The sequence below is a fragment of the Lissotriton helveticus genome, chromosome 1_1 (assembly GCF_964261635.1).
Source record: "Lissotriton helveticus chromosome 1_1, aLisHel1.1, whole genome shotgun sequence".
Classification (NCBI taxonomy): domain Eukaryota; kingdom Metazoa; phylum Chordata; class Amphibia; order Caudata; family Salamandridae; genus Lissotriton; species Lissotriton helveticus.
This window is the reverse complement of record NC_136057.1, coordinates 1,817,810,436-1,817,836,348: the sequence shown is the minus strand read 5'-3', so window position 1 is coordinate 1,817,836,348 and position 25,913 is coordinate 1,817,810,436. Positions and strand designations below refer to the sequence as shown.

General features: G+C 43.6%; 1 protein-coding gene across 2 annotated transcripts in view; it reads right to left on the bottom strand.

The window, feature by feature from the left end:
- Positions 1 to 21,322, bottom strand: part of DDX59 (DEAD-box helicase 59) — a 79,216-nt gene extending 57,894 nt beyond the window's left edge. Inside the window, exons 1-3 of one of the 2 annotated variants that reach the window (XM_078640997.1) lie at positions 20,341 to 21,322; positions 7,975 to 8,142; positions 4,106 to 4,195 (exon numbers count right to left, since the gene is read on the bottom strand). In XM_078640997.1, the coding sequence (XP_078497123.1) occupies positions 4,106 to 4,195; positions 7,975 to 8,142; positions 20,341 to 21,204 (1,122 nt within the window). In that variant the 5' untranslated portion in view covers positions 21,205 to 21,322. The remainder of the gene's footprint in view (positions 1 to 4,105; positions 4,196 to 7,974; positions 8,143 to 20,340) is intronic. The other variant, XM_078640992.1, reaches the window with a different exon arrangement.
- Between the last annotated feature and the right edge of the window lie 4,591 nt (positions 21,323 to 25,913).

Below are 25,913 nucleotides of genomic sequence, written 5' to 3'. Positions count from 1 at the left end.
GCGGAGACTCAAGTCCGCTTTCCGCAGATGCACTCCTCAGTTACAGATCTTCCCCCTCCTCTCCGGGTCGTCAAGCTGAGACCACCGAGTCTCTGATGGAGCCCTGCGTTGGTGCGCCAGATCCGAAGACGTAGACCACCCAGCGGTGCAGGAAACACCCAGGTCCACAGCTTCCTCCAAGTACGTTAAAAAATGGGAGAGCACACCACTGGGTGTGAAGAAACACAGGTTTATTAATCTTAACCAGGAATCTCTAGAGATGGAAAAGTGTCCGTGACACACTGGAGATAGGTAATGGGAGACTGTTCAACTTGCAATGAGCACGCAGCATCCTTTATAGGATGTGTACACTCCCCTCGCAAGAGAAGGAACGCAGAAAGTCCATATAGCCTGCGGAGATGGAGATACAGATCACCTGCCCTTTGTCACGGAGCTTGATGCAGGAATGGGGCAGTCTAAGCCTTAGGCACATCACCTGCCTCTTGCCGAGTAGTTGGAACAGGAATGAAACCCCCGGGCGAGGTTATCTGCCATCTCAACATTCCTGAAACATTTTAGCATGGGTGCGGGGAAAAGGTCAACTCGAGTGCAGGTCGACATATACGTGGTCAGTGGAACAGAGGTGAAATGGACGATGTAGTCACAAAGATGGTGGGGCGCATGGCAACTTAGCAGATTCAGGTGTCAATAATACTTTGCTACTTATATCCAAGGATTCTTGCAATATCAACCCCTCCTCTCCAAGCCTCCTTTCCCACTTAGCGTTTTGGGACTCCAAATCATTTGTTGAGTTTTGTACCGGTAAGTCCTAAAAGACACCGATCTTAGCCCTCTTATGGATTGCCTCTATAATGGGGATTAGAGTCGCCAACCCTAGAGTCTTAAACAATTTATTAATAAAATCCCGAATCAGGAGGTATTTGAAAATTGAGCCCATATTTCTCCTGAAGATCCACAAATGGGCATTGATGTTCTCCATCAAAGAAATGCCCCATCTGTAAAATAGCTCTCAGCCTCCAAATATTGACAATCGGGTCTTGGAACATCAGTGGTAGAATCGGTGTCCCCCACAGAGGTGCATATTAGTTATATTTGGCTAGATTACCTTTCCTTTCAAACTGCGGCCATAATCTGAATACACCAAGCAAAACCTTAAATTTTGTTATGTTGTAATAACTGTTTTTCAGCAAATAGTCTTTAGCTTCCTCCCTCATTACAAATTCATATATTGAAAGGGATTCGGCTGGTCTAAGCATGTGTATACTTCTGGGCACTTTACTTCACTGCCGCAGCATGAAGCGGGCCAAAACCGACAGCGTTCGGCTCCATCCAAGTCGGCGTCAGGCAAGGATAGAAGAACAGCCGCACCGGCCACTCAGACAGTCGCTCTCTTGCCCGCAAAGCCCCGTTTGAAATGTAATGTGTAAAGAGGATTTTCAAAGGGAACGAATACTTTACTCAACATCTGCAGCATAATGTGGGCCTTCCCGGATGCATAATTAGAGTGGCCCGGTGTAAAGATAGATGAAAACACTGAGTTGAATGCTTGTCCCATGAAGAAAAGTTAGCTACTTATTTGCTTCTTGGGGGCTAAACAGTAATGTGTTAAAAATAGTTTACGTTTAATTAAATACCATTCCATTATATCCATTCCTTACTCCGCCTCCTTGGCTGCACTCCTGAATCAGACTCCTCAGCCCAATCATCCTCCCTTATGTTGCAGAAGAGGTCAGCTCGAGCTTCTCTCTGCCATTGGGGGCTGTATAATTCAAACCGGTGCTGAGATAATAGCACCGGAGTTAAGAACCTTACCCCATAAACGGAAGGGAGATAAAGTCTGTATTTGTGCAGATGGGCTGAAAATCAGAACATCGAGGTTGGGAGTTTCCTCACACGCATACAAAGCATGGTTCAATATGTTTTTGGAGTACGAGGAAGCTGGAGTGTGATGGGAGATGAAAGGGAGTGGTACAAACTGCACTAAGAGAAAAATAGAAAAAAACACAACCAATATGCGAATGATGGAGGAAGAAACAATATGTCCCGACAGGAAGGACAGTAGGATGAAACCAAAAGGTTTGTGACTAAGGTGGACGTGTGTGCAAGAGCAGGCTAAAGAATAAGTAGTCGATATATAGGTTTTATTAAAAGTGTTTTAATGGACTGAAAATGATGAAATCTAAATTAATGACCGCACAGAAATGAAATATTTTCTGTAAGTAATGGATTGGTCCTCCTATATATACCATATTCACCAGCATGCTCAGTTAGGTGGAAAGGAATATAAGGAATGAAATAAAACACACACACTGTGTAGCTGTAATCATGAAGATCATAGGGGATAATTTAGGTTAGGATACGCATAAAATTAATTGACTCACAAAAAATGTAAAAGTCTAGTCTGAACATGTAAAGCTGGGCTAGTTCGAATTGAGTTTTCAGGAATGTGAATTAGACACAGGCCTGGGGTGTATATTTTTTTATATAAGGTAGAATTTATTCTTCTTATTTTCTTAAATGTAAAACCATTTTTAGACAAAAAAAAATAAGAAATGTGATGAGGTTTTTAATATATTTAATGCACTGATTATGTATATATGTATAATTGTTTAGGCCCTGATGAAGTCCCTATAAGGGATGAAACGTGTTGGCTGGGTCTGCCCTAAAAATTATTAAGATCTGATTTGCAATAAAAATACATTTAGAAAAAACCACCAACAAAACAAAGAAAAAAAGAAAAGACTACATATGAATATTTGGATCTAGAGTGATTATAGCTTTATACAACAGAATCATGGACATATGAATGAAATAACAGATAGATTGTTGCCTTCCTACTAAAAAGTATTGTTGCTTTAAATTGAGTTTTATGGATGGTCAAAACTCTAGGAGTAGGCACAATATACATACAAATTTTGGGATATTGACCAGTGCAGTCTAAAAGATCACTACGGCCATTGTTATGAAATTCTACAATAATCCACTCCAAGTCACTCTGAAACAATCTACTTTAAGCCACTCTATTCTACTCTGCACCACTATACTCTACGCCACTATGCTGCATTCTACACCACTCTATTCAAAACCAATGCACTCTACCCACTGCACTACACTGTAGGCCGCTCTGCTACTCCACTCTATGCCACTACTCTCCACTGTATGCAATGCCACTACACTCTACTCCATGCCACTACACCTCAATTTACGCATTTCAACCCACTTTATGCAACTCCACAATACTTTACTCCACTCTATGCTATGCCCCTCCACAGTATGTCACTCCACTCTGACACTCAACTCTAATTCACTATATTCTCCTCCATTCTAGGATATAACACTCTACTCCATTCTACGTCACAGTACGCTACAATGCTCCACAATACTCTACGCCACTCCATGACTCTCCACTTCACGACATGACACTCCATACCACTCTCTTCTATGCCACAAATGTTTAGCCAGACTGAACAGGAGCCACGCTGGTGCACAACATGGCTAAAACATATTGACGAAGCCAATAGTTCTTGCATAGGCGTAACCTATTGGCTTGTATGGATCTAAGCAAGAAGAATACTTGCCAGCTCAAAGCTTTCACGTTTGCAATTTAACTGGATGGATTTGTTCTCTTTAGAATGAGTTACACAAATAGAGTAAAATATCCACTTCTGTGCAACAATACCAAAACCTGTGAATTAGAGGACTACAGCTACAATAAAATGGGCAACATGTTGCTTGTGGTCAACTATATTCACATTATTGGCGACAGTGGCATGTGTCCAAACAATCGATCAGAGAATGATTATCATGCAGTATTTACTGATGTCCTGATTTGTTTTTTTTCTTTATTGGTTCACAAATACATTTAATAAAACACTGGAAACTGAACGTCGTCTTACATCTACAATTAGGTTTTGTTTTTTTACACACAAATTACCTGCATCATCAACATGAGCAGGATTCTTTCACTATGCACATGTTTAAAAAATGAAGGTTTATTTGCAAGCTTTTCTAAAGATTTGATTTACCAAAGCAAAATACCATGTTTGAGAGTAATTAAGTTTTCATAAAAATTAAAATGTTGGCTTTAGCCTTTGTACATACTTACTTCATCAATAACAACAATTTGTATGGCTCCAAGTTCAACTGACTCCTGCTTCAGAATTTCAAGCAGCCTTCCTGGGGTTGCTATAATCAACTAAAATAGGGGTGACAAAAGCAACATTGTAATAAAATCACAATCTATGAATAATCTCAAGAAATACTATTCCTTGAAGGTCACACTGTCGACTGTTCAATCTTTTTTCAGGACAATTGATTTCTGTACCTGAAATACACATTACAACAAAATAATAGTGAGGCATTGTCAGCGTTAGGCAGAGAAAAGTCATAGAACAGTATGACTCTGACCTTTGGAGGTATGCGTGTCTGGTCCACAGCCACAATTTATGTAAAACTCCTTGACAAAGCATGATAACACAATTTGTTTGTCCTAGCCGTTGTTGGCTGGCTCGTCTGGTACTTTTGTACCCATTAATGACAATGCCCTATTGATTTTGGGGTACTTCATTTCCCAAAATGTGGACTTGCTGTGGCATTCTTGGGAGGACAATTATATTAACCTCTTTAACAGGTGTTTTGGAACCAGTAATCTCCCAAGCCCCTTCGGGTTCTGGCAACTGTGTCAAGGAAAACCTATTTCAGTTGAGCCTGTAATTAATGTACTAAAGCTACAAACACAGAAAAATGGTGCAGTGAATTCCCTTGCATAGATGAGTTGAGCTTCCTAAAGAGGAACTGCAGACACATTTAAACCCAATTTTAGAAGGTTCTAGAATGGGCCATATGGCTAAATGTTTCTCTATTCAGATGAGCAGATACGGAGTGAGCTTATGAGAGAAAGAGAATACAAAATCAGACGGCCTTCAAACGTATTAATATATAGACTAATTCTAAGTACAACAGCTTTTGAAAATCATGCTATCAGCTGCCAAGAGAACGTCTTGGCTCAGTTGCAAGACGGGAACTGCTGTTTAAAAGGATTTCGTATTTCCAGGAATACCAGGCCATTTACATTAATTACGCTTTACTATAATTAAGCTTCAAGATGAACAATTTGCATTTAACTTATATTAAAACTGTTGAAAGATGTCCATTGAAGAATGGTAACTTCTTTGCATATCCTCAGAATAGGTGCACCATGAAAAGGAACAAGGAAAAGGTGGGAACACTCAGTTTACCTTCCAGTATCGTTATTACACCATTACACCAAGCCCTACTGCTCCTCATCACAGCCCTCATTTACCTCCCTCACCCCTCTGTAGTCTCCCTTCAACCTGGTGATGCAGGATTTCCGAGAAATAGGCCAGGCGCCTATGACATGGTAGATGGGGTAAACACAATGATGGTAATATGTTCCAAAACTGGACATATCACTACAAAAGGGCCATGATACACATATGTAAGTCATGAGGACTACCAGTTGTAAATCAGAGCATCATTAAACTAAACTTATTTTGAGGAGCTGAACAACAAGACCACACGCTGAATTTTCTGAAAATACACCAGGTACATGTAAAACGAATTCAAAAACAACAATTTCAAATGGCCTAGACACAATAGCAATTATGGAATTCGCCTGGGGCATTTATTGTAAAAATTGGAAAGTCACAGAAGGCTTTCAGTAAACCAGGGCACAGTAATGCATTTACTTTCTGAAGTCATGTGGCTGGGCAAGCACTGGGATATTCTTTTTTTTTTTTTTTTTTTTTTAGGTCCGACTGCTCTTGCTAGCGATTTGTGTTTGGTTTCACATCTAGAGCTGGTAAAAATAATGTTTGAAAAACCTAGATGACTGCACTGTCCCCATGACAACCGCGTACTCGGGACGTTACAAGACATGTAGACATACAGATCTACACAAACTATAAACAACTGTTAGCACTAACCTGTCCCTAGGGCTAAATTTGCACTTTAGGAATACACCTGTTATGTTATATAAATTTACATTTCACAAATGCACTTTCTATAAGAGAAAATTAATTTCTTACAGATCTCCACTTATCATTTGTAGTGTAGTGCAAGAAGAGGAAAAAAAATGTTTTGAGAGGCAACTCATTCCTCTCACAAATCTACAAAAAGCCCCATAATAATAGGCCCACTAGCACAAATCCCTAGTATGACTTTTGAGGCTGCACTTTAGTTTGTGGCAGGTAATGTAGTGGATTATTCTAGACAACAATCAATGGACACTGCACCATGAAAGATGACCCCAAATCATCGGAATCCATCCCAACAACATAACCTTAAAAGGGAACTGCCTCTTTGTAACAAGCTTTGCATTATCACTTAAGAAACCATTGTCAAGGATTGGACTCAGGTGACTTTGTAGAGACATGTGGGAGAAGAACAATTGATGTCCAAACAACTGAATTCTTAAGACTTCGATGCATTACCATTTTTCCTACAAATGCACACAATATGAAACTGAACTCCTTTCAAGAATAGTTCTAAAACACTGCCATGTTTGAACGAGCAAACATGTCAGACAGTTCCCACAAGAGAATTACTACTTGGAGAAAGGATTGACCAAACTGACCGACAACAATGGTTATCTAAAACTTGAAATAGCAGCTTCCCTGGTATTAGTTTAGGACCACCAAACAGCAAATTTGGTGGCAACTCAGTATTGTTGGAGTATACTGCACTAATCAAAGAAAGACCATAGCTCTAGCACTTTCATAAGATTATTTTCTGGAGAAAGTAATGGGCTTGAAAATGGACTCATGGCGAGCTTAGGAGCAAGGATCAAGCTGTATATATATATATATATATATATATATATATATATATATATATATATATATATATATATATATTTATGAAATATACCAACAATGCAGAAGAAACAGAAATGCAATACATCTAACGATTATGCGTTTTTTCTGTAAAAGTAGAAGCAAAAGCCTAAGATAGCTTGTTCACTTCAAATACTGTGCCCATTAAATAGAATACCCAAGTGCAGTTTTATCATCAAATTTTTAAAGTACGATTTGCAAACAATATGCTGGTGTTGAGGGGATTGAAAAGAAAAGTATGGCAGAGCTATTGAGAAGATCTAAAAATGAAAAAAAAACTAAAACTAGTGCCCTCACCATGCACTGCTAATTACCTTCCGCATTACATCACTCACAACATTTTCTAAGATATCACTGGCACCATCACTGCAACATCTGAATACTGCTTGGTGGGGGCACGAGTTTTAGGGCACAAGTTATAATTACCTGATGTGAGGAAACCGGCTTTTTGCATGTTTCTCCCCACTTTTTTGACCACATTTGGAGTACAAGCAGCTGGTTTTTCGACTGAGTGCGCAACGAGGCCTGCTAACCAGACCTCAGTGCCAGTGTTCTGACCCATTACAAAAGTGAGTATCGAAATAGCTATACCCAAATGGCAAGTACTGGCTTACTTATAAGTCCCTAGTATAAGGTACCCAGGGCATGTAAGGCAGAGTGTCCACCCAGGGCTGCAGCACGGTTTGTGCCACCCTGAGTGTGACAAAGGAAAAATGGCTCCCAGCCTGCAATTGCGGATGGCATGGGGAGCAAAAAAAGATGGATTTATTCCCAGATCTCTGTACTGGGGTGAATGTATGACATTGTTCTGAATTCTGTCCATCAATTGTTCTTTTTGCATTGTCACCCAGAGTGGGACGGGTATGCCTAGACGTGGGCCCTGTGCTCACCATGCCACTGGAGTCAAGCTATCCTGGCTGATGAGGGCTGAAAGCCCGAAACCAGTTCTAGGATGCCTAGGATGCTTGTTTCCAGTCAAGGGAGGACTACATTGCATTTAGTAGGGCAGGGATTTATTCACCAGTTTTGGTTGAATAAAGATCACATACATTGAACAAAATAAAAAAGCAGATCACCCAGTTGCTGCCAGATTGCTATTTCAATGCCTAAAATAACTGACCTGTATACTCTGCTTTAATCGATGCAGCTGAAGCGGCAGAGGTATTCCCCCTACCAACAGCGCAGTTCTCATATTGGGAAGTCCGGTCATCAGTTCCTTCGCCTGGTGCTCAATCTGAATGGCCAACTCTCTTGTAGGAGTCAAGATTAGAGCAACTGGCCTGCCACCCTATTAAAAAAAAATAAACATACGGTTAATCTTCATATAAAATTCACTCTTGGAAGGCAGTTTTACCGCAACCTAAAATAAAACAGTGAAAAATATAAAAAACGTGAGATATTCAAGTGAATCACTCAGATAGTAAACTGTGCCAGTTTTGCATTTGGGTTTATACAAGCAAACTGGGATAAAAATCAAATATAATTGATGAAAAGTCATACCTATTGTCTATCACTAATATTTCATATTCCCTTTATATAAGCTTCTCATTCAGCAACACATATGATCTCAAGTTACAGAACATATAAAAAAGAAATACATAATCATTCCATCATTAGTCAATGTTGAAGTCTAGTTATTTTTCTTTCAAACAAATGTTATAAATGTTTGCAGGTATATTTCCAATGGATCCAACATGGCTCATGTGAGCAAATAATGGCAAAGAAACAGATACATAGTGTAACCAGTGAAAAATAAAGAAGACACAAGAAAGGATACTGATCTGCCCCCACCCACACCACCTCTCCACCCCCACACCAAAGACTCTTGACGACTGGAAATCAATAGCGCTGAAACCAAATAGAATATTGAGTATGATGGCCATGTAGAGAAACACAGACATCCGATATGAATGTAAATGCCTCTCTAGTCACGATATCCAGAACTGGCATTTAGTATCACCATACAGAGCCCAGGAGCAGGCCACCGTTCCCAACGTTCTATCCTGCCTTTCTCCACATTCCAGCTCCCTCAACAGTCTAGAAACATGGCATGTCATCCAGACAGTCACATACACACAATACCAGACTACACCACCGGTCCTTATGTGTTTTCCTCACCACCCCAGAATGCCCTAACCTCCCTATCCAGAGTGTGTTTTACCGGGCAGATGGGGCGCCAGATCTATTCCCTTAAATCCGCCCACTCCTGCCAGATCTTAGGGTGCTTCTGAGGGCAGCCCAGCACAAGTCGAGTGATTTTTTTTAACATCTTTGTATGAACTACCTAAAGACCGAGGTAGCAGTAACATTGAAATACACTTAAAATAGAGTCATTCATAACCCTCTAAATGCCTTTTATTTTGCTCCCCCTGTAATATACCTCTGCAGCCTGCTAGCAACCAGGTCATGATAATCCACTTGATTTCTGTCTCCCTGCTACTTTAAATACCCAAATGCAAGTTCCCTCTTAACAGAATAACAGCAAAATACACAACCAGTGACAAAGCCAATAGGTCTGACTTATCAAGCTGGTGCTTACTGCACTGGTGGCCGTATGATTTACTTTATATAACAGCAATATAATCGTACTGGTGCTTGCTGCACTGCTCTCAGGTAGATTTACTTCGAACAGATTCACAGACCATTTTGAGTTCCAAAAATGTCTTGACCAGTGTTCCCAAGCAACCCAAACATTATAGCTTTTTTCCTTTCTGCACAATATGCTTTTCCATTGATAGCCACTAAATAATTTTCAAAAGATATGTGCCAGTTCTTCAATTGCATTGGTGGTTTGCCTGGTTTGTTTAAAAATACAACAGTTTGGCTTATGGTTTTAATCTGTGCCATGGTGTTTTTCAATTCTTTGATCCCATCCTCATCGCTAAATTGTTATGACGGCAATCACAACTAGATGATGCTATTAAGACTTTATTTACATATACGTATAAACTACGTCTACACGCAGGTGATGGCAAGGCAAACTGCTTCTCACAAAAGAACATGCTTATCTGACTCCAACATTCTATGACATCGCTTTAATACAAATTAAACATGCCACAAACTTGTATTAATGGTTCATTAATGCAAAGTCTTTATTATTAGGGTGAGCACTGTAAAGAAATGCTATCAGTTCAAACTGCACTATTGACAGTGGTTCCAGTATAAAAATGTGTACACGTTTGAAAAGTACACCGATGCAAGGCTATGTATAATGCTCCCAGAATACTCCCTGATTAGTTGCAAATATTCGCGAACATTGAAATCAAGATAGGGGATTCTTTGCTTTCAAAATAAAAATATTAACATAAAGTTCAACTAGGAAAAAAGACGTTTTTCTAAACTACTGTTAAATTTTAGTTACCATTTCTTTGAAGCATCATTTAGGAAAATGTGTTTATGCATGCAAGTATTTCCATTTCCCAAACATATTCATAATGGAAATTTCAGTGTAACCAAGATTATAGGAAACAAAAAGAAAACCAAGCAAAGGCAAAGCCAATAGGTGGGACATTGGTGGTCAGTCTTTTGGTTTAGTCAATGCGTGCCTTGTTTTCACATTGTTTTTGTAAAGCTTTATTGTTGTGGGGGCTGCTGGGCCCTCACCACTATAACAAACTTTGGCAAAATCCAAAATATTTTTTGATCTCAAAAAGCACACATTGCCACAGTAGTCCTTGGCATTGCCAAAACTAATTTGTGTGCCGATATGCTCCTTGTGAAAGAGCAAAATGGGGACACTCACATTGAAGCTAGCGGACAGATGGAGAGAGATCAAATGTAATTAAAAAAAAAAGTCCTGGTTTAAGCCGGACCTAATTACGAGCCCAAATCTTAAAGAACGTCACAAAGGTGCACCCATGGTATATGTCCTTGGATTAGAGCATACTTAGGACTTTCATGAATTCACAAGAATTAACAGAAGTAGGTAATTGTACTCTTAGAAAATATTTGTGAACTGGACCTTTGTTCTTTTAAAGTATAATTGATACCCGTGATCCTCAGTCATTATTTCAGGTCCCCTTGTTTATATGTAAACTGCATTTTAGCACTAGCATATGCATGTGTAGATTTGCTCATATGAAAATCTGTTGAGCATTTACAAATTCACTTTCCACCCAACATTTTTATTTTATTTTAAATAGTCGAACCCTAGAAAAAGTTTTACTTCTACCCTGGTCAATAATTCATTTCCATCCTTTCTCGGGATGGGAAACATTTAGAGAAGAGATGGTGAATACCCCTTAAACATTCATGTTAGTAGGTTTGCACAGACGCATAAGGGCATCCCAACCCTGAAACTAGTACATACAGCTACCTTCAGCCCCAGTATGTAGATCTGCGGAAAGGTGAGAAAATAAGGGAATTGCTAGTATTCAAACTCTGCTATAGTTTGAGCACTGGCATAATCTGAGGATATTATTACAGCGCTTATGTAATGAGATTTCTGCCATAATTTGTCGCTGTGCTATGTGGCAGCAAAGGGAGAAGTGCATTTTTTTCACTGGACAAATACATTTATGAAGCAACCTGTCTCATGGACAAGTAGATATTTTATTAAATTCCACAACCCTGTGTTAGGAGGTTCACCATTGTCTGGAAGATGTTGATAGGTGCCTGAAGCAAACCTACCTCTTCAACAGCCAGTCGTTGTGGTAGAGGGAAGCCTGGAATCCATGACTGACGATGCACTGCAACCACAGCCATCACTTTCGAGGAGTACTGGCGAGACCAAAAGGGAGCACTGAGAACTGAAAAAGCTCCTAACCCACTGAACTGCTGGTTGAACCAGTGAGCCTGAAAGGCAGGGATATGGGAATAGGCACCCTTCAGGTCCAATGCCACCAACCAATCTACGAGCACTAGGGCAGACCGGACCTAGATTAGCATGAGCATTGTGAATTTGTCCTTCCACTGGAATGCGTTAGGGCAATGATCTAAAACAGGACAAAAGCCCCCATCCTACTTCGGGACAAGGAAATAGGAGGAAAAACCACTCATATCCTACTTCAGAACCTACTTTCTGGCCCCTTTGACCAAAAGGACTTGCACTTCCTGTTTTATTATGGGGAGATGGTTCTCTGTCAGGCGTCCTGAGGGTGGTGGAAGGTGAAGTGGATAGGAAATAAAACAGGAGGGCATAACACAGCCATACAATTTGCAGTACCCACTTGTCTGAAGAGATTGCTTGCCACCTTGTTCTTCTCAATCACTATTGGCTTCACCTACTTCAGTGCTGGCTAGACACAGAGAGCTCTTTACATGCCCCTCACTCAGTGCTTTGGGCAAAATCAAATGCAGGTGCTCACCAAACTGAGTGGGGGTGGGACTTAAGGGGCAGTTAGGGGCCTGGATTGGTACGTGTCTGCAAGGCAGGCATTTAACATCATCAGCATTTTCTTGGTGTCCACCTGTGGCTGGTATTCTTTGATCCAAGTAGCCTTGCAGATTCATCTTGCTATGCTTTTTGCCGTCCAAGGGACTGGAGAAAGTGATCAACAGGCACCTCTCCACCCATCTAAAACAGCACCACCTCCTGGAATACACCCAGTGAGGGTTCCGCAGCAACCACAGCACAGAAACAGCCAGCATGGCAGCAAAAGACGATATCTGGTCTATAATGGATAGAGGGGAAACAGACACTCATCATGCTCGACCTCACTGCGGCCTTTAACAGCATCTCCCATGGCGCCCTCATCACCAGTCTCCGGGACTCAGGACTTCAGGGACCTTGCCCTCAGATGGATCGCCTCTTTCCTCTCCAACAGAGGCATGTATCACACTCACCCCTTACACCCGAACACAAACTAGTCTGCAGAGTCCCCAGGGCTCCTGCCTAAGCCCAACCCTGTTCAATATGTACATGGCACCCCTCGCTCACATCTTAGGTGCCCACTGCATCAAAATATCTCCTACGCCAATTACACTGCTCAGCCTCCCCCTCACTGACACAAACACCACCAGGATTAACTTCACCTCCTGCATGACCAATGAGGCAAACTGGATGAGAGAGAACCGCCTTACACTCAAACGGGAAAAAAAAGATATCCTGATCTTTGCAAACAAGAGCTCCCCTTGAGACTCCTCCTGATAGCCCTCCACAACAGGCCCCAGGCCCATCCTCACTGACCACGCCTGAAATCTCAGGATCATCCTTGAAGACAAACTCACAATGAACAAACAGATCAATGCTGTGACCACATACTGCTGCCTCATTCTCAGAATGCTTCACAAGATCTTCAAGTGGCTCCCCATGCACACAACACGCCTAGCCCTCATAACCAGCAGATTACTACAGCAAAGCTGACTAATACGGCAATGCGCTCTACGTTGTCATCTGCAACCAGCTCATGCAAAGACTCCACACCATCCAAAACACCACCGCCAGACTCATTCTAGATGTCCCCAGAAGCGCTCACATCACTCCCAATCTCAAGGAACTACACCAGCTACCCATCATGGAACGCTGCCAATTAAAGCTACTGATCCACACCTACAAAGTCCTACACAACACAACACCAGCATACCACAACGACCAACTCTACCAGTATTCCAGACAAATATGCTCTACCTCTCATCCTCGTTCAGGTCCCCTGCACTCGCAGAAGCTAGTCAGGAGGGTATGATTTCTCGGTCATCGCACCAGACCTGGAAAAAGCTTCCTCAACATATCAGGACAGTTCCTTGCCTCAACTTACTGCCTCACGACTCAGCCAAGTTACAAAACACTCGCCTTCAGACATGTACTTTTGGATTTTGTGCATGTTATTAGACATGGCAGGTAGAAGCCCCGGTTTCAAAATTGCAGGGCCTAAATGGTACTTGTGCTGTTAATTGGAATGTAATGCTGCAGGAGCAGCTCTGTGCTACGATACATTGGTTATTGACTGTCACAGTGGTGCACGCACATGCTCCGATCTGAAAGCCTCAGTCTCATCAGAACTTGCACTGACTCTAGTTATGGGCCGCAGTTCCAGACATTTCTGCAGAACGGATTTAGGACCAGCTGCGCCTTTTTTCTCGACACGGACGCCGACGAGAAACGGGACCGGGTGCCGGATGTAGGAGCAGCACACCTATCGAAATCCGTAATATCCAGGGACACATATCATAGTGTTCGCCGGCAAATATTTCACTAAAATCTCCTATCAAGTCAGAACTACTATTATTATTATTATTATTATAAATTTTATAAAGCGCTTGGTTACACCTGCTGGTGTGTCCCTGCGCTAGAAGCTACTGTTTGTTTCCTTAGTCGTGGGACTCTGGTTGCGGCTCGAAGCCCTATAAGAGGCCTTAAGGGTTGAGGAACAGGATTGTTTTTAGTTCTTTGCGGAAAGTCAGCTCAGATTTTTCCAGTCGCATCTTTTCTGGCAGCTTGTTCCACAGGTTAGCTGTCGAGACTCTAAAGGTTTTTCCACCCATTCTTACTCTTTTTACCTTTGGGACCTGCACCAGTCCCGTGCCCCATGATCTCAATTGGCGTGTGGGTTCATACCGCTTAAGATAGTTGAGCAAGTACCTAGGGCCTTTTCCGTTTAGGATACGATGTCCTGTGCAGAGGGCCTTAAACCTCACCCGTTCCCTAATAGGGAGCCAGTGAAGTGTTTTTAGAGCCTTTTGTGAAGATGCCATTCTGGGCAGTTGAAGGATCAGGCGGGCTGTCGCATTTTGTATGCGCTGCAGTCTAGTGATGCACTTTTCGTTGGCTCCTAGATATAGTACGTTTCCGTAGTCCAGCCTGGATGTTATCAGTGCATGGACTAGGGTTAGGCGCACCGGCGTAGGCATAAGGTCCAATGTTTTTCTAAGGACCCGTAATATGCCAAAGCACGTGCCTGCCACTTGTTTGGTCTGGTGGTCGAAGGATAGATTTTTATCCAGCCAGACTCCTAGGTTTTTCACTAGATTGCTGGGTGTGGGTAGTTCACCCAGCTCGTCTGGCCACCACGCTGAGGTCCATACTGATGGGGTTTTGCCTATGATCAGTCCCTCTGTTTTATTTCCGTTAAGACGGAGACAATTGTCCGTCATCCATTTGGCCAGTTCACGCATGCAGCTCTTAAAATTATCAGCGCATTGTTCTTCTGGTTGCGTGAGCGACACGATCAATTGCATGTCGTCTGCGTATGACACTGTCTCAACCCCGAATTTGTCTGTGATCGCTCCAATCGGGGCCACATACAAATTAAATAAGGTGGGGCTGAGGCTGGAGCCTTGTGGAACTCCCTGCTTGAGTATCATTTCATTGGACCTAAACTGTCCTTGTGCAACCTGGAAACTGCGGCCTGTAAGGAATGATTCCAACCACTCCCAAGCTTTGCCTCTTACTCCTCCCTTTCTGAGACACTGCAGCAGTGTGTGATGCGCCACAGTGTCGAAAGCGGCACTGAGGTCCAACATAATGAGTGCCGCTGTATGACCTTCATCTACGTAGCTCCGTAGAGTTTCCGTTGAGGCCAGTAGGGCCGACTCCGTGGAGTGTAAAGCACAGAAACCCGACTGAGAGGGGTGGAGCAGACCATTGGTCTCTGCGAATGCAGACAGTTGTTGATTTACTGCTTTCTCCGCAATTTTAGCAAAGTAGGGGAGAAGGGAAATAGGTCGCAAATTGTCCAGTTTTGCAAGACTGATGTTGGGTTTTTTCCTCAAAGGGAGGACTATTGCTTTCTTCCAGGCAGCAGGTACTTGTCCTGATGCAAATGAGAGAGTGAGTAATTGAGTGATGTATGGCTCCAGAGTGGGTAAGCTACCATGGAGTTTTTTTGGTGGGGCTGGGTCATTAGGTGATCCTGATTTAATGCTGCCTGCTATATGGCATATTGATTCCCGTGAGGGCACTAAAAATGCCGAGAGGCAGTTGTTGTTTTGTATAGTAGGGGGGGTTTCCGTTCTCCCATCCCCTACTCTAGCTGCCTCCGGAAACGCCGTATAGATTTTATCCACTTTGCTAGCGAAAAACTCTGCTATTTGATTGCAAGCTCTGACTGATCCGACTATCGGGGCTGTCAGAGGGATAAGGTCAGATAATTCCCTGTATACTAGGAACATTTCCTTCATGGAATTGTTCGCGTTCTTAATTCTGGTGCAGTAATAGGTTCTCTTCGTTTTCCGGATGGTGGCATGATATTCTTTTAAGCCTTTCCTATATTCGGCTCTGTCTGTCTCAGAATATGACCTACGCCATTTCCTCTCTAGATTTTTGCATGAGGCTTTTAGTTCTCGCAGTTCAGTATCGAACCAGGGGGCAGATTTAGATTTCCTTGCCGGCGCGTTCCGAGTCCATGGGGCTGTGTGATCTAGCGCTTTTTGGATTCGTAGGTCTAATATTTCGCAGGCAGAATCAATTTCCTCGACCTCAATCGGGCCTTCTGATTTTATTATTTTATTAAATTCCTCTGGGCAAAATTTGGCCCATTTCCTGCGTTTATTAGTAGTGGTTTTCCCATTCTGAAGTCCGTTTTCCGGGACCGCTACCCGAAATGGGACTAAAAAATGGTCAGACCAGATAACAGGCGTTGGGGGTGCTACGGTCAGAGTATTCCAGTTGGCGTAGATAGGGTCCAAGAGATGGCCCTGGCAGTGAGTGGGCACATCTGATTTTAGCAGCATCTGTATGCCTTCTAATTCCTGTCTGAGGTCCTGCGCTACGTTGTTTAGGGGGTCCTCAAAATAATAGTTTAAGTCCCCTAAGAGGAGGAGTCTCTCATGAGTGAGAGCAGAGAATGTGAGAGTGTCCATCAGTTGCGTGGGAAAGCTGGCTGCAGGTCCCGGTGGGCGATATATTAAAAATCCCTGGAAACCATATCCATGGGGCACTGCTAGAGAAAAGAAACCTGTCTCACTTTTTCCAATGCACCTCTCTTCTAGAGTGCAAGTCAGCTCATGCTTATGTATAATCGCGATCCCCCCCCCTTTCCCCTTCCTCCTGTCAACTCTTTTGATATCATATCCTGGTGGAAGCGCGGCCAGTATATCTGGTGCAGACGCTGAGTGTAGCCACGTCTCCGTAAGGAATAGTGCGTCTACCTGATGCTCCGTTAGATGCTCGTATAATTCTAGCTTGTGTTTCCCTAGAGACCGGCAGTTGAGCAGGGCAAGATTTAATATTCTAGCCTTGTGCCTCGATCCTAGTTGTCTGTTGAGAATGAAAAAGCAATGAGCACATGTTTTGTCTCCATGATTAATGTTTATACTATTCCGGCATATATTGTCAGTGGGAGGACACAGGTTTCTAAGTTCCCTGGAGCTATATAATTTCCGGAACATAAGACCCCCAGGGGTTCCTGCCCCTGGCCCCGGTCGATCACGGGCGGGCACAGACGGGCTTGCCTTTGGCGCGCCTTCGGCGCGCTTCCGGCGCGCCCGCTGCGCCCGTCCGCTGCGCCTACGGCGGAGGTCAGGCATTTGTAGCGGAAGTAGACAAGGGAGGGAGGGGCCAGGCAGCTGGAACGCTCCCCTTCCACCACCCCCAAGATGGCGTGTGTTCCTTCAATGCCGGCCCGTGTCAGCTCGTGAATCGGCTGTGGGGGACCAGCAGAGGTCTGTGGGCAGTGGCAGTCACTCGTGCAGAGGTAAAAATGAATGTGCAATATTTAAAAATGCTTTCAGTCCTAAATCGACCTTCAGCCAGACACACACTTTTAAAAAACAAACGTGCTCTGCACCTCCCGGCTTTTCGCCTCAAAAGGACAGAGTCTTCTGTATTAAGCGCTGCGGGGGTTAAGTGGTGGTTTAAGTACTCACCAGGGGGAGGGAGGGGCCAGGCAGCTGGAGAGATGGCGTGTGTTCCTTCAATGCCGGCCCGTGTCAGCCCGTGAATCGGCTGTGGGGGACCAGCAGAGGTCTGTGAACAGTGGCAGTCACTCGTGCACAGGTAAAAATGAATGTGCAATATTTAAAAATGCTTTCAGTCCTAAATCGACCTTCAGCCAGACACACACTTTTAAAAAACAAACGAGCTCTGCACCTCCCGGCTTTTCGCCTCAAGAGGACAGAGTCTTCTGTATTAAGCGCTGCGGGGGTTAAGTGGTGGTTTAAGTACTCACCAGGGGGAGGGAGGGGCCAGGCAGCTGGAGAGATGGCGTGTGTTCCTTCAATGCCGGCCCGTGTCAGCCCGTGAATCGGCTGTGGGGGACCAGCAGAGGTCTGTGGGCAGTGGCAGTCACTCGTGCACAGGTAAAAATGAATGTGCAATATTTAAAAATGCTTTCCGTCCTAAATCGACCTTCAGCCAGACACACACTTTTAAAAAACAAACGTGCTCTGCACCTCCCGGCTTTTCGCCTCAAGAGGACAGAGTCTTCTGTATTAAGCGCTGCGGGGGTACTATACCTATTGATGGCTTTTTTTCTCTGAAGTTCCACTTCCGCGAAAGACGTACTTATGGGCTCAGCGTACACTGCTGTTCGTAGTGAGAATTTTAAGCTCTGTGACACAATAACCTGCAGACAGTTTGAAACTTTGAACCAGCGATCGACTTGTGACTTCCAAAGAGTGCCTTACTTTCGTGTTTTTCGGCGTTTATAATTAATCTGCCCTGAGGAAGCCCGATCTGGGCGAAACGTGTTGGCTGTATTTCTCAAGATACTTTATGAAGATGACAATAAAAATATCTGAAGATCATCAATGAAGGACTACTACTCTTTTGTGAACGCTTACGAATATTTTTCTTTAAAATTCTTTTGATGTACCGTACTTGATTGTTTGTTGCCTCTCTGTTCTTTCTTCTCTTGTAAAATTGAGGTCCTCAGGCAGTGGACCTATAAGGTGGGCAACACTGGCAAATAAGATTTTGCTTTGACTCTTGTGCATATATTGGAGGTAGTGCAACCTTCAAATCCTTACTGCCTGTCTTTGTCTATTTATGCAGATGGAAGTAGTACACATAAGCAGCATCTTCGAGGGTTTCCAATGGCTGAGCTAGATAACTGAAAGATCTGAAATCTACCAAATGCATTAGTCAGTCACAGATTGCTGCACTGCAGATATGTTATGGACGGCCATCAACAGAGGCCTTGAGTATGTAATGAGAAGAAGAAGAACGAGGTCCGTTAATGCTGAGGTAGTAGTATGTTTGGGGGAAAAAAAGGGTAGCGACTTTGCATATGCACTGCAAAACTATGCCAGTTATGTTTAGGCAGTTTCCAGATCACTACATTTCACAAAATGGGTAGGTTCTGATATTTAACTATTTATATCTCTATAATTGTTTTTCAACTTGAAATAAAGTATCATTCAAAGTGCTATGCATATGGCACTTACATAGCACACATACCCAAACTAAAAAATTGGCAGATTTACTGTAACTTCCAAATAGAACAGAACATATGACTCTTCTCACATTATAAAAGAACATCAACCACAACAAGATGTTAGGCAGGCACTGTTATTATCAGAAGCTCGCAAAATCAGCTTTGAAGTGCCTCAAGATTCATTATTCAGCACCACCCTCTTTAACCTATACAGGATCCCTCTGTCCAACATCATCCGTGGGCATGACAACATCCTCTCTTACACAGACGACACACAACTCATAATCTCCTACTCAGATAAAGACCCCCAAAACAAAAAAACAAGTTCACTGCATGCTTGTACAAGTCGCTAACTGGATAAAAGCAAACTGTCTCAAACTCAATACCGACAAGACAAAAGTAGAGATAGTCTGCAATAACACCTCACCAAAGGACTACAGTTGGTGACAGGCCAAAAGCAGAACCATACCCAACCCCCACGCCAGGTACCTTGGAATTATCAACAATAAACTTGACATGATCGCACAAGTCAACACTGTGACTGCATCCTGCTTCAACAACCTTAAGATGCTTAGGAAGCTCTTCAAATGGTTCCCACACAACACTGGAAAAACTGTCCCTCACACCCTAGTTCTCAGCAAGTTAGACTACAGGCACACCTGCCAAAGCAACTCACTAGAAGACTATAAACCACACAGAACTTGGCAGCAAGACACATCCTCAACCTCCAGCGCAGAATTAACACCACACCTCGGAGAGCTCCACTAGCTCCTAATACACTGACTTACTCATTTCAGACCCCTCACACACATTCAAGGAGCTACAAAACTTATGCCCCACCTACCTGAACAGTCCATCTCCTTCTACCAACCACCCAGACGCCTCTGCAAGACTCCTACGTGCACAAGTTCAATGCACACACAGAGCCAGAACAGGAGAATTGGAGTTCCTTAGATCACTCCTAAAGTATGGAACAGACTCACTCCACATCAGAACCTGCTCCTCTCTCCTTTAATTCTGCGAGAGGCGGACAACCTGAATTTTCAATTAACCAACCTACCATTGGCAGTGCTTAGCACTCACACACACAGCGCCAGGATATCCTTGCGGGTGATAGTGCACTTTTCAAACACACAGCACTTGCGTTGCTTGTCTTCCGTGGCATATCTGGCTGGGACAGAGCAGCATCAAAGGCGTTTTCCGTGTACACTGCAATGAAAAGACGCATAATTTACCTGCCCCATGGCCCTAGAGATCACCGGCAGAAGAAAGGCAAGGCTCTTGCCAGACCCGGTGTCAGCGCTGGCGACCACGTCCCTGCCCGCCAGGGCGGCAGGCAACACCTGCATCTGCACAGGTGTGGGTGCTTCATAGCCGGCACTGGCTAAGTTGCCGCAAAGGGCTTCTGGGAGGCCACAGTGCTCGAACTCCACAATTGGCCGTGGTGGCTCGAGACCCTGTACCAAAAGACCCAGCTGCTGCCTAAGCCGATGCACCTGCTCTTCCTGCAGGCGGGAGATGAAAGGGTGCTCCGAGTACCGGTAGCGAGCATCTGCAGGCTCTGAATGTTCGGTAGGCTCCAAGGGAACAGGAGGCGTTGCGGGTTCTGGCGGCCTGGGCCCTAGTCCCGCTTGCAATAGGCCCAACGCCTTGCACTCAAGGCTGCACACATCCTTTTCAGTCTGCTCGCAGATATACTCCCCATAGCGGCCGCACAGCACACACACTGGCTCCCCCGGCCGCGGCCATCGCTGACTCTTGCTGAACGACTTCACGGGCTCTTCCTCTAAGGAGCCGTCCGGGATGACTGCTGTTGTCGGAACATCTGGCAGCGGCGCTGCTATGTGCGAGTTATCGGGCAAAGGGGGAGTGGAGACCCGTTCGGGAGTTGGCGGAGAGCGCTCGTCCAATTGAGGGGTGAAAGGGAATATACATTTGGGGGGAGAAACTGTGGCTAAGGAATTACCCTCTTGGTGGTAGTCCTGTGAATGTTCCACCGGTTTGTCCACAGAGACCAACGGACTGAGGGTGCTCTTCTTAGCAGGGCAGCTTTCCTCGTCTACGGTTCTCTTCACTTTGAGAGAACGGGGCAAAAACATCGTACTCCGTACCCGGCTCTACTCCTCTTGTTAACAACAAAACTTATCATCAACAGTACTATCATTCCGTGAGAAACTCAGAGCAGCGCCATTTTAAAATACAGAGGTCAGTCCCCCTAGAAAGCACAGCAAATGAGATTCTTTCCTGGCATCGATTGGCCAATGAGAGTTGCTCTAATTTTGATAGCGAGGCTTGGAATGCAAACAGTGCCGGATAGTTTGACGTATCCTTCTTCCGGTTGAGAGGCGATTGGAAGTTTGAGCTACAGAGACTGGAAGCGGAAATTCGATGCGAGGTATTTCGGCTCCGACTCCCAGTGCTGGTCAATTATTTAATGAAATTGTTGCCGGAATCAGCATTGCAGTGGAGCCGCCGACGGGCCGGTCCAAGGAGCGCTCTGGAGAGGGGGGTCTGGAGTGAGGAGAGACTGGCGGGGGGATAGCGCCCCCAGAGAAAGGGGGGAGCGGGGCGAAGTGGAGAAGCACTGGCTTTTGAACAATTGGGGGCACTGTGAGGGGAGAGGTGCGATCAGGAGCAGGAGGGTATAGAGAGAGGAGGCGTGGCATGCAGAGGTAAAGGGGCGCCTTGGAGTGGTGACAGCAGCGCCCCACTTGAGGTGAAAGCATGGGTGAACGTGGGTGGCTACAGGAAAGGGGGGACGGTGTGTTTGGTATGGAGCAGGAAAAGGCAGGTAGGGTAAGAGAAAGGTACGTGCAGGAGGGAGTGGCAATGTCAGAGAGTTCATTGAGAGTTGGAAGAAAGGAGGGAAGGCAGACAGTTTGGCTGGGAATGGGGAGATTGAGGGTATTTTTTATTTTGGGAAAGGGCATAGAGAGGAAGGTAAAACGAGATTATAATTACAGGTGTGTCACAGAAAAGCAGCATTTCGAGAAGGGAACTGGAGGTGAGCAGAGAGGTACGGGGGAGGCGTGAAAGACATTGCAAGAGGAGAGCTACAGTACCATAAAGAGGTGAAGAGAAGGGGGTGTGTAAATCAGTGGGAAGAAAGCGCGGCAGAAGATGAGAGAATGTGTAGTAACGAGGTCGGTATGGTTGATTACCTCAGTATTTATTTAGTAACACAAAGGATATAACAGGTGAGGGCCAGGGGGAAAAGTACTTCTCATCCGGCAACAGCTCCGCAACTGACTACATATCGAATTCCTACAATGGAATACACCATACATTCTAGGCACGAGAAAAGATTAAAGGAATACTTGCATACTAAGCGATACAACACATCCCCCCCCACAACAACAAAAGAAAAGTATGTAGATTCAAAATACAAGGTAAATACAACTTAACCTAAATAATTACACAATAAAAAAAACCTAAGGCAAAACTACATTACAAAACCTTCCAACCATCCAGGCAAAACTTTAGTTCTTTTGCAGGGCAAAGGCACCACATCTGCATCATTAGTATGAATGTGATGCTGATCTTCACTACACCCAAACCTTCCCCCCTTATCATTAGAAAGGAAGTTGGAATCAGAATCGGATTGAGAAGAAACAATCTGTCTACTACCACCACAATCACTAGCCAACTGAGACTGTGGTGGACTATTCTCGAAGTGATCTTCAATCCACCCATAATCATCCGATCTTAACATGGGCGGCGGTTCACTCTCCACTTGGTCAGGATTAATTGCCACACTCTTGAGATTCCAGACCCTACCATCCTCCAATTGAACAGCATTCTTCAACACTTCTGCCACCTTAACAGGGGATTCAAAACGACTCTCACCCTTAGCTACTTTAAAAGGTTTCCTAATCCTAACAAAATCTCCAATCTTAACCTGTACTTCCTTAGTGTTATGGTGTCTATCATAAAAATCCTTACTTTTAGCGTGAACAGATACCAGATTCTTTTTAACTTCCACAGGAGACCAACTAGTCACCTTGCTATCCAACAACCATCCAGGATTGAATTTTGCTCTCGCTGACCTACCTCTCATCATAGTGAATGGAGACAAACCAGTACCACTTTGGACAGTAATTCTGTAGGACCAAACCGCTTTTTGTACTTGAATCTTCCATTCTAGTCCCTTGTTCATAGAGGCTTGAATAACACCCTTAATCACCCTATTGAATCTCTCTACGGTACCATTACCACTTGGATTGTACAACGCAGTGGTTTTATGCTTAACTTCACATCTGTCAAAATATTCTTTAGCAATTTTAGAGGTGAATTGCACACCATTATCAGACAATATGCACACAGGTAACCCTTCCATAATGAAACCCTTATCCAAAAATCTAATTACAGATTGAGCATCCGCCTTCTCCACAAACTTTACAACTGGCCACTTTGAGAAAAGATCAATGACCACTATACCAAATTCTTTTTGTTCTCCAATAGGTCCAATTATGTCCACAGCAATGGTATCCCAAGGTGAATCAGGAATCAACCCATCACGCATCATAGGCTTTAACGTCTTAAGTGTTTTGTCAGCTGAATTACAAATAGTGCACCTCCTCACAAAGTCCTCTACCATTCCATCCACACCCGGACACCAAAACATTCCTGTCACAATAGACTTTGTCCTCACAATCCCAAAGTGACCTTCATGACATAACTGTAAAATTCTCTTCCTCAACGTCACTGGTGGAATCACCCTCTCGCCTCTGAACAATACATCCTTTTCACATGATAATTCCATACAGACTTGCCAAAAAGCATTTAAATCATCATTAATACTACCCTTCTTTGGCCATCCCTTGCAAATATATTCACAAAAATCCTTTAAAATAGGATCCTTATTCTGCTCTTCCATCCACACATTCTTACTAATAGCAGGAATGCCAGAACCATGTACAAATGCCACACAAACATCATTCCACAGGTCATCAACACACTCCTCAAGAGGAGGTGTTAACCTAGATAGGCAATCAGCAATTACATTTTCCTTCCCTGGCAAATAAACCATTTTGTAAATGTACTCCTTCATCCACATAGACAACCTTGCCATCCTAGCTGATGCACCGGCAATACCATCACTAGATAGAATCCTAAATAATGGCCTGTGATCAGTGCGAATAGTCACTGGTTTACCCCAAACAAACGCACGAAAGTGCTCCAAAGCCCATGCACATGCTAAACCTTCTCTCTCTATAATGGGGTACCTACTCTCAGCAGGAGAAAGGGCTCTTGACGCAAACAAAATGATACTTTCTTTACCATCCACACCTTTTTGCGACAATACAGCACCCAGGCCACTATTGCTCGCATCTGTAGTCAAAATACAGTCTGTATTAGGATCAAAACTTGCCAAAGCACAAACTTTCTGTAAATCTGTCTTGATTACTTTAAATTCTTCATCACATAACCCGGTCCATTCAAACTTCACATGTTTTTTTAAAAGGGAACGAATATTGTAAATCTTTGATGCAAAATTTCTGATGAACTTGGCACAATACTCAGCCATGCCAAGAAATGCCCTAACCTCCTCCTTTGAAGTTGGTGCAGGAAACTTAATGATGTTATCCACTAAAGCAGGTTTAGGTCTCACACCCTCTTCACTAATTACATGACCTAAGTATGACACACTTCTTTCACCAAACCTGCACTTAGATCTCTCAATCGTCAAACCAGCACTTTGCAACGTACTTAACACGCGTTTTAATTTTGAATCATGGTCACCTTTGTCTAACCCTGCCACGAGAATGTCATCTTGGAAGAATGACACCATGTGCATGTTCCCAAATAATGTATGCATCAAACTCTGAAATACAGCTGCAGCTGATGCCAGCCTGAACGGCATTCTTCTGAACTGATAACAACCGAACGGGGTTATAAGCGCTGTGAGTTTCCTGGACTCCGGTTCCAACTCTACCTGGTGGTAAGCGGCAGAGAGATCGATTGTTGAAAACCAAGTTGCACCCCTTAATGAAGACACCATTTCATTTATTCTAGGCAGTGGGAATTTATCCACAACAATATTATTGTTCAAATGGCGGAGATCTATGCACAAACACATTTTTCCATTGGGTTTTCTGGCCACGACGATCGGAGAAATACTTTCTGATGTTTCGATTTCTTCAATTACACCCTTGCTCAACAACCCTTCAATCTCTTTTTTTACCTCCTCTCTAATCAACATTGGAATGTGTCTTACTTTATGTATTTTAGGTTGAGCATTTTCTTTCAAAACAATTTTATGCTCAAACCCTTTCAGAGAACCTAACTCCTTGCAGAATACCTTTGGAAAACACACACACAACTCATCTTCCAACTTACTTCTTTCATCCAAAATCAGGACCTTCTCCTTGCTGTTCGCATCTAACATTATATTTAAATTCTTTTGATCAAACCATCCCAAAACAGATGGCCCTACTTTTGACACGTACAATTTTCCCATCGTAATCCTCCTTTAAAATAAAAAGGTGAGCCATCTAAAACCCAACATTCCTATTCTTTCTCCTGTATAGCTAACAGGATTAATATCAGACTTATCCAAATGTTCACCCAACTTACCCACAAACTTTTGTATCCATACATCTTGGTTAACGATGGTATAAGGTGAACCCGAATCCGCATACACACTCACACACACAGCACCAAACAAAACTTCCCTTCCATAGCGTTGTCAGAAATATTTATCACCACATTACCCCTCACATTCTTCACACAAACTTCTTCATCCTCATCTTCCACCTCTACTGCCACATCTCCATCCCAAACATATTTAACATTGCTGCGTCTACGA